Consider the following 9,267-nt stretch of genomic DNA (forward strand, 5'->3'; position numbering starts at 1 on the left):
TGGTTGGATAGTGAGGAGGACAGTGGTATCTCTAACCTACTTGGGTTCAAGTCCTAGACTTGACATTTGTGTTTGCATTTTTTGGATTTATTTCAGACTTTTCGGCGATGTTCGTTCAGTGGGACGAAACGTTCCCGCGGACTACAAGGCGTCTGTGGTGACTTCGTCAATCTTAAGATGCTATGCCGGCTCAGTCTCTTGGAGGTGCTCATAGAGGTAGGATGTGCGTGCATGCATTCATAGGGATGAGTGTATGCTCGTGTATGTAAGCGATTTTGATTGTACTCTGTTAAAAAAAGTAGTGTGCAAAACTCCCCTAAAAAAATAATGCGCAGAACATTATGGGCGTGCAAAAAAATTGTACATATTATTAGGTACACATACCTACTCCCTCTGTTTCTAAATATAAGTCTTTTTAGAGATTTCAAATAGACTACCACGTACGGATGTATAAAGACATATTTAGTGGGTTGATTCACTCATTTTGCTTTGTATGTAGTCACTTGTTGAAATTTCTAGAAAGACATATATTTACGAATGGAGGGAGTACTGCGTAAGTCGGTACTCACAAACTTCCTCAGCCTGTATATATGGATGAGCTCGCTGCTAGTATATATATGAAGGAGTTAATTAACCCAGTCATATCCAAATTAAACTAGCAGAGAAAAACAAAGGCACATCGATAAATTGAAATTGATCTACAATCTTAATCACTGAAGTTGAAAAACAATGTACTTGAGCTGATCCAAGTTGCGCAGCATCAACTAATTTGCCACATAAATATTAATCTGGACACCTAATCAGATCGAATCGATCATGCATCATTCTCCAATTAATTCCAACTCCGCCGTGTCGCGGTCGCCGGCCCCGGCCGTCGTGGTCGCGGTCCATCCATCGATCCTAGTGATCGTCTTCCTTTACTTGTCTTTCATCCATCTCCAACACACAACAGATAAATTAATCAGAAGAACAACTACTCTTCTCTGCTACTACCCACTAGCAGCTAACTCCTAATTCTGCCACTAGCTAGCTGGTCACCTCTCTAATAAGAAAATGGAGAGAGTAATTAAGGTGTAGCTAGGTAGCACTTGTGGGATGGATCAAGGAAGAAGATGGATGCCTGCCTGATCTGATGATGGAGTAGGTATTAGTGGTTCAAAACTGCCTGCCGGTGCCGGGGCCGGTGTTATCCCTCCTGTCCATGGCTTCGAACATGAAATTACCGGAGCCGCTGGCGCCGGCGCCGGAGGTGGAGGCGTCGGGGACGGGGAGGCCCCCGCGGGAGGAGGCGGCGGCGGCGGCGCGGTCGCCCTCGAGCTCGCGGAACTTGAGGAGGTACCTGCGCATGGGGTCGACGTAGTCGTCGAAGCCGAGCGCGGAGAAGGCCCAGCAGACGTCGTCGCCGTTGACGGTCTTGCGCTTCTCCTTGTGGCACTTGTCGGAGGCCTCCCCGGTGACGAAGCTGATGAACTCCGACACGCACTCCTGCATCGTCTCCTTGGCCTCCTTGGACACCTTGGCGTTGGGCGGCAGGACCTGCTTCATGATCCGCCCCACGTTGGCGATGGGCAACAGCCGGTCCTGCTCCTTGATCCCCTGGTCCCCCGACCCGCCGCCGCCGTGCAGCCGCTCAGGCGGGCTGCCCCCGCCCCCGCCGCCGCCACTCCCGCTGCCGCCGCCGAGATGTGTATAGTGGTGGTCGGCCATCGATCGATCTGCTCCTTCGATCTTGGGTCGCTGGCTAGCTAAGCTCCCGTCTTTTATACGGGCGGTGCGTGGGCGTGACCAGCTTGGGAATTGAATGGACTGGACACGGCGGGGCGGTGTAGCGCAGGAGCGTGGCGAGGCGAGCTACTTTTCGTCTCGCCGTGCTGCTTACACTTGTAACCGGCTGGTGGCGGAGCGGGTACATATATAAATGAACGAGGAGGGAGAATATGCCGGGCTGTGTTGGTGGCTGGGCTGGGCGCGTTGAAATGTGGCAAAAACAACAAATTTGACCTGTGACCGAAATTAATTCACGAAATGAACTGTCCTTAAAAAAATTTCACACCTCCGACCCTATCATGTAGCGCCGACAGCCAGGCGCCACACTGCACTGTGCAGCGTCTGAACATAAGGCGCTACACACCTGACAAGCGTCGCACCTCGGACTGCCTGAAAATTGCTAAGTTAGTGTGCAACGCCTAAAAGCTAGGCGTCACACTATACAGTGTAACGCCTAGCATCTAGGCGTTGCATGTACCACCTACACGTTCAGGGATGGGCCTTTCGCAACAGTTGCATGCATGTGCCTACGCCTCATCACATGTACACTGCTCCATAGTCCAGTGGACCTTTGATTGCACCGATCGATTGACCACCAGGCCATGCAAAAGCGGAGGCCGATTAACCAACACGGGTGGGTCGGACACATGCATGTGAGCGCACTTGCATCGGAGAAATCACCATGCACCCCGGCCGGCCTTACGTACGTGCGGGAACGTCAACCACACGATCCAGCGGGCGTTTGACTGACCAGATCGATTGATTACCAAGCCATGAAGAAGCGGGGGCGATTAGCCAACACCGGCGGCTCGGACACATGCATGCGGGGGAAATCACTAGTGGCCATTAGTGCAACGCCTAGAGGCTAGGCGCTGCACTGTATAGTGTGGCGCCTAGCTCTCAGGCGTTGCACACTGACTTAGTAATTTTCAGACTGCCTGAGGTGCGATGCTTGCGAGGTATGTAGCGCCTTTCAGTCAGGCGCCGCATAGTATAGTGTGGCGTCTAGTTGTCGGGCGCTACACGAAAAGGTCAGTGGAGCGAATTTTTTTAAGAACAGTTCATTTTATGAATTCTTTTTGACCACAGGTCAAATTTGTCATTTCTGCCTTGAAATGTCTCCGCCTGCGGCCTCGTGCTCCTGCTCGTGGCTCTGTGTTGCTCTGCCCGTCTGGGTGACGACGACGACGACTGGCTCGATCTCAGTGCCTGCACCCCTGCAAACCTACGCACCTACTACACTGTAGCTACGCAGCGGCCGGAGCTGGCCTTCCTTAATCATGCACGCGGCGGTGCTCAGGCCCGCCGGCCGGCCTGCCTGACTGGTTGATTTGTTTTTGATTTCCATTGTCTGTTCATGGCCGGCCCCGTGCTAATGCAGTGTCTTCGACCGCCACACGGACATCTTCGCGAGGGTATTTCGTCTTCTGAAATGGCATTATGTGCCCTAAGGGAGGAGTTAGAACTGCTAGGACGCATGATCAGAGACAAACATGTTGTTTGTTTCCAGGATTGCATACTTCTAAAAAGAGTGAAATGCACAGTACCTCTTTGAACTATTTTAGGGATGCCACATAGTTCCTCAAACTATGGTAATTGTCATCCAGATCCTCGAAGTACAATAAGTGTGTAATGATAGGCAAAATATAGATCCTCAGACCACTTTAGTATTGAACTGATTTTGGACTTGAATGACACACTCATTGCACTTTAAGTACTTGGATACCAATTTTCATAGTTCTGGGACGTACATGACACCATTGAAATACCTTGGGGGACCTATAATGCACTTCACTGTTCGAAAAAAATCCCATGTTACCTAGAACTAGCATTAGATAGTTGTTTTTGTGCTCTCCAATAGCTTTTCTTTTAGCGTTTGCCCTTTTCTCCTCTATTTTTGTTAAGTACTTACTATTACGGTTCAGGGCTTAAAAATGTCATTTGTTAGCACTTAATTGGCCTCACTCAAAGCATTGTTATTGTTTCGGTAATGCTAACTGGCCACGTTCGCTGGGAAAAGTGACCGTTTTTCAAACAAAGATGACCTCTCTACCGTGGAATCAACATCCTAGTCTGAAGAAATTGCCACCCCCTACAAATAAACTTGCCATGAAAACGTTCGCACTTGCCATCCTCTCCAGTGAATGTTCACCAACTAAGAGGGCCATATTCTGTGTGCATCACATGACACAAAAATCAGGGGTATACCCTCATTTTCAAAAAGAAATGTTCTTGTTCTAGTGGTTTGTCCGGTGCCAATATTTTGGCACCAGTGCCACTGGTGCCTTGTGCTTATGCTTTGGGCGCCATGTGCCAATGTTGGAGGCTGACACACCATATTAGTTGGCGTTGTATATTTGTTGTGGGAGCTTCTTAATGCACTTGGCTCGCTTATGGGAACCTTTGACATAGACGCGAGATGTAAAAATGACCCGTTCCCTCCCCATGTTTCAAAATTTGTCAACTCCCTAAATCCTAAACATGTCCATCCACCCCCACTGACCGTTAGCCCTCATCCTTCACCCTCATTCGGTGTCAATTTCAACCCTTCAACCCATGTCTTTTGACCACGGTGTTAATTTTAAGTTTGACCGAATGCCCACGAAACCTAGCTAGCAAAATGTTAGGTAGTCGATAGTGTTTGGACAAAGTGGAGTTAGTTGTTTGGTTGATCAGCTTCCGAGTAATATGTAGGATAGAGGCCACCATTGACCCAAGAAATTCACACGATTTCAAATGTTGCTTCAGAGTCGTGGATGGGAAGGGGGATTCAAAGGGCCTCTGGCTACCATCTGTTTGCACGGGAAGAAATGCCACCCCCCTCCCCCCCCTCCTCTACTTAGGACAATCGTGGGCATTGCAACGGATGGCATCTGTAGGCCTTTTGTGATAAGAATTTTTTTTCACTCAAACGCCACATCAAGAGGATACAAGCGTAAAGTTTTAACACTTAGCCTATGCATATCAAGATGCACATACCATTACACTAGACCTTCAAATGAACATAGTTTGACAAATAGCGAACAACATCCTAAGCTAGCTAATGGAGCGCCAATGCGAAGACTACACTGTCATCCATGAGTGAACACCTTTTTTTGCGACAAAGGAGTGAACACCTCCTTGGCTACCCGCTCCATATGCGCAAAGAACTCGCTATGCTCCGTCCGCTGAAGTAATAATGACCAAACCGGATCCAATGCCTACACAATCAATTAACACGTGGAGAGAAAATTAGTGCGGCCATGCCCGTGCTGATCAGGAAGTTAAATCTATGCTCGACGTGTAGGAGCATGACACACAGCTAGCCAAAGACCAAAACATGTTTGGGATATTTCGAGGCCATGCAGTAGACCTGCCGCCGGTTAATGATGACCAAGTATCATCCATTGGGTGCCAGCGCGCCCTACGCGCTAGAGGCTGGGTCTCCCGTTTCAGATCGTCTACAGCCAGCTAACCATAAAATATTAGTACTATCACTTACTACAGTACATGCTAGTGGTGTGGTAGCGGGGAGGTAAACTCGGTTACGTACGTTTACAGCAAAGCAGATCGCTTGTGAGATCTGCAGACAACGTTACAGAAACTACTGGTTGTAGCCAGTACGAGCGGTACGTACGGCCTATAGACTTCCGCGAGGTAAATTGCTGGATATAGAAGCCTAGCTAGCTAGCTAAAGCTAGGTAATTGATTGATTATTAACCAGTCAATGTCCGTAGCACAAAGATTAATCCTACTAATTAACTAGTGGACGCACTGTACGTCGTCTGCCTCGGTTCCTGAATGATGATATGGATCGGCCGAATGCGATCGACGCGTTGTACCTACTGTTTGTTGCTACTACGGCAAGAGTTTGTTCCGCCAATAATTAAGTACACTTCTGTTTGTTTTTGCCAAAAAAAGAAGTATATTTCGGTATCGTATGCGTGTGAGTATCTTATTGGTATATCCCGTGAGTTCCCAGGGGGCAGGAACTGGTGGATACATCCATCGGCCGATCCTCCCTCCCCTGATGATAATGATGATGAATTATATTGCTTGCTCGCTAATTATGATCCGATCTCTTCGCTCACCCACCCACGTCCGGCCGGGGACGTAGCCGTCGAGCGTTTGTTCTTTTGCTGCCGCAAGTGGGGATTTATTTAAGTATACATGCGCTTGAGGAGCCCTGATTAATCAAATATACTTGATAAAAATCAAGCAGACGTACTAGTAGACAAAATCGCTTGTCTCGATCGGTGCTTTTGACTAGCTAGGCGGCCGGGTGTGTGTTGGCCAACGGGGAGAAGGATCGGTGCCTAATGAGGAGGATTGTTAATTCCATGTACCCTCGAAGTATGGCTTTTTTGGATTATACCATGTCTACATGAGGTGAACCTTGTAGTATATAATAGCTAGCTAACCATCTAATTAAGCATAATTACACTCCGTCATCTCTAATTTTGTATCAAGCACCATTACCTTATATTTTCGTATCAGCACAAATAGGAGCTAGACTTCGTCTTCTCTTTTGGTTGCACGCACGATGCTGATAAGCATATTGTGTCCTGGAGCATGGAATGACTGCTAGCTGCTGCATTAACAAGTACTCTAATTATATGGCCGGATTGAGTACTACTAGTGCACTATATATAGTACACATATTACATATATTAGCTAGCAGAGCCGATCGATCATGGCCTCTATAGTTGATCTAAATATTAATTAGATGGAGAGTTGAAAGGCGAATTAGTGGGTTCTATCATGCATCGTTAGCCTGCAGGTGCGAGCCGTGGACATATAGTACCACACTACCACTTGCCGTACAAAACCTTACTTTTCCTTCTCCTCAAGATATGCATATATGTAAGGGAGGATTTGCCACAATTAATAACCAACTTTATTCAAATCCAAAGGTACGTACGTCTCACTGACTTTTAGTTTCTTTTATATCCGTACCCGTGAGCAAATAGGAGCTCGAGAAGACGTAAACAACACCGTGCCGTACTGCCACTTACTCAGCATATCCACCCATAGCTAGCAAAGCGAGGTCTGCGTTTGTCCAAAGGAAAAGCTACCTATAGCTGCAAGAACCCTCAGAATTTTGTTCTTGTCTTCCATGTGTCAACATGGGACAAGCTGGAGATGCATACATTATTGCTAGGCATCCATGGCACGTAATTAAATATGTAAATACTCGAGGCTGGTCCATTATGTAGAGGGCAGCTTTGTCATGAGAAGCATCTCTATGGATAAATCTCTAGCTCGCTCCGTTAACTGTGCTCGTAAAAGGTTGCTAGATCTACATGCGCCTTGTTGGCACAAAAAGATGTTTCTAGCTAGTGCTAGCTTGCTAATTCGCTACTAATTCCTTATGCTGCTTTCTGCCTAAGATGCATGCCACATATGACCACCTCGTTCATATATAACACTTTCTCGATCATGATTTATTTTCAAAAGGTAGGGCACACTGGTGGAAAAAGGGCCTTTGGTCGCGGTTCGCAACTGCCATTAGTCGCGGTTGCGCAACCGCGACCAAATAGGCGCGACTAAAGGCCCCCCCCAACCGCGACTAAAGGCCCGTCCACGTGGGCGCCAGGCGGCCGTCGGGGCGGAGGACCTTTAGTCGCGGTTCTTCTGGCCAACCGCGATTAAAGGCCGCCGCAGGTTTAGGGTTTTAGCCCCCCCCCCCCTAAACCTGTTTTCTGTTTAATTTGTATTGTTTTATTTCTTTTGTGCTTTATTTTAATTTTGAAGGAGTTTCACATATTCTACGGTACTACATACATGCATATGAATGTACAATTTCAAACAAATTTGAAATTAGAACCAAAAAGAATTCAAGAGGAATATACAATATATATTCAATATCATCGGATGACCATATACAATTTTGAACAAGTTTCCATACATAATTTAATGCATATAAAGTTCTACGTCCTCGTAATGGTGTTCTCCTTTAGGATGGAGGACTTCCCTCCTGAACCATCCAGCTAGTTCCTCTTGAAGTGGTCGGAAGCGAGCTTCTGGACTAAGCATCATCCGGAGGTTATTCCTCTGAGCATTGGTATCACTCGGAACCCGCTTAGAGGTGTATCTCCGGATCATCTCACAGACATAGTATGCACATAGATTGGTCCCCGCTGGCTGAATATCCTCACCATTCTTAGCCTTTGACCTTTTGAATTCTAGCTCTTTTTTGAATTCACCGACCTTTGTATCTACGAACCGTCTCCAAACCCTACGAGGCAAAGAAAATTAAATGAACAAGAGAGTTATTAGTTACTTGATATTAGGAAATGAACGAAATAGGCCGATCGATATAGAGCGCAAATGAATGAAAATAATTACTTCTGCAGCATTCTTCTCATGCCGCCCCAAAGCTTTGGATCCTTATTCAGAGAGTCGTGGACGAGACATTCTGAGGTGTCAACTTTAATTACTAGCAGAATCCAGTGGAACCTGCAGACACGATACATGCACAGTACGTCATGCATAACTCATCGATTAGCCGGCCACATACCATGCATGGAGTAAACAAAAGAGAATGTGCTCAAGACAGAAACACTCACCCAAAATGGTAAGGAAATAGAATATCACTTTTGAGTTCCTGCTTTGTAAGAAACTGCCACAGGTCTGCCTCCATGTCGGCGGGGTGATGCTCCAACACATATCCATTAACGATGTGTGGGTCAATGAACCCAACATCATGGATGTTCCTTACTCTGCATTCCTTAATCTTCATTCTGCATGTATAATAGCGGACACAACAATATAGTTAGGACATATATATAGTGCAGGCAATATGAACGAGATGGGGTAGAAATAATCACTTACAGAACGTAGCAACTGATGATAGATTTGTCGAGCTCGCGCAGATTGAAAAGTTGGAACAATTCACTCAGATGAATTTGTACATAGTAATGTTTGAAGTGATGCTCATATCTAACTTCCGCATAAATATATTCTTTGGCGTTTTTATTTTTTATGTAACCCTTGTACCATTTCAGTAGACCTTTCATTTGTGGAGGTAGATCCTCTTCCTGCGCAGGCTCGACGAGAGGCCCATTCTTCAGATATGTAATCACTACCTCCTTCACTGGCGCCTCATCAAGGCCTAACAGTTCACGAAGAGTAATACCTAAGTTGGCCGCTTGTTCTCTGGCACTCGTTACAGTCAATCCATGTGCTGCCGCAGCTGCTATGATATCGGGGTCATCCGGACCGGCGGCTTTCACTATAAGCGGGGCAATCGATTGTTTACTTTGTTCCCCGAGCTGGGAAACTCGTTTCCCGCTTTTTTTACTTTCTAATTCCGTTTTCTCGGCCTCCTCCAAGGCTTTGTTCTCCTGGTTCTCCGCCCGCTCTTTCTTCTCCTTCAACATGAGTGCCTGCCTACGAAGTTCACGTGCATAGTCGTCAGGCAGATTCTTCGCGGCTTGGGACGGTGTGCTCAAAAATGACTTAGCCCACTTCTTTTGCTCATCAGAAAATACTGGCTTGGGCTCGGGCTCTCTTTTCTTC

The 9,267-nt window shown here is 46.8% G+C and overlaps 1 protein-coding gene across 1 annotated transcript; it reads right to left on the reverse strand.

Moving 5' to 3' along the window:
- Nucleotides 1–687: 687 nt before the first annotated feature.
- On the reverse strand, nt 688–1,867 carry LOC123066369 (nuclear transcription factor Y subunit B-1-like). The gene has a single exon (XM_044489462.1). It carries the CDS (start codon nt 1,705–1,707, stop codon nt 1,156–1,158), a length of 552 nt encoding a protein of 183 aa, XP_044345397.1. The 5' UTR covers nt 1,708–1,867; the 3' UTR covers nt 688–1,155.
- Between the last annotated feature and the right edge of the window lie 7,400 nt (nt 1,868–9,267).

This window comes from Triticum aestivum, chromosome 3B (assembly GCF_018294505.1).
Source record: "Triticum aestivum cultivar Chinese Spring chromosome 3B, IWGSC CS RefSeq v2.1, whole genome shotgun sequence".
NCBI classification, from domain to species: domain Eukaryota; kingdom Viridiplantae; phylum Streptophyta; class Magnoliopsida; order Poales; family Poaceae; genus Triticum; species Triticum aestivum.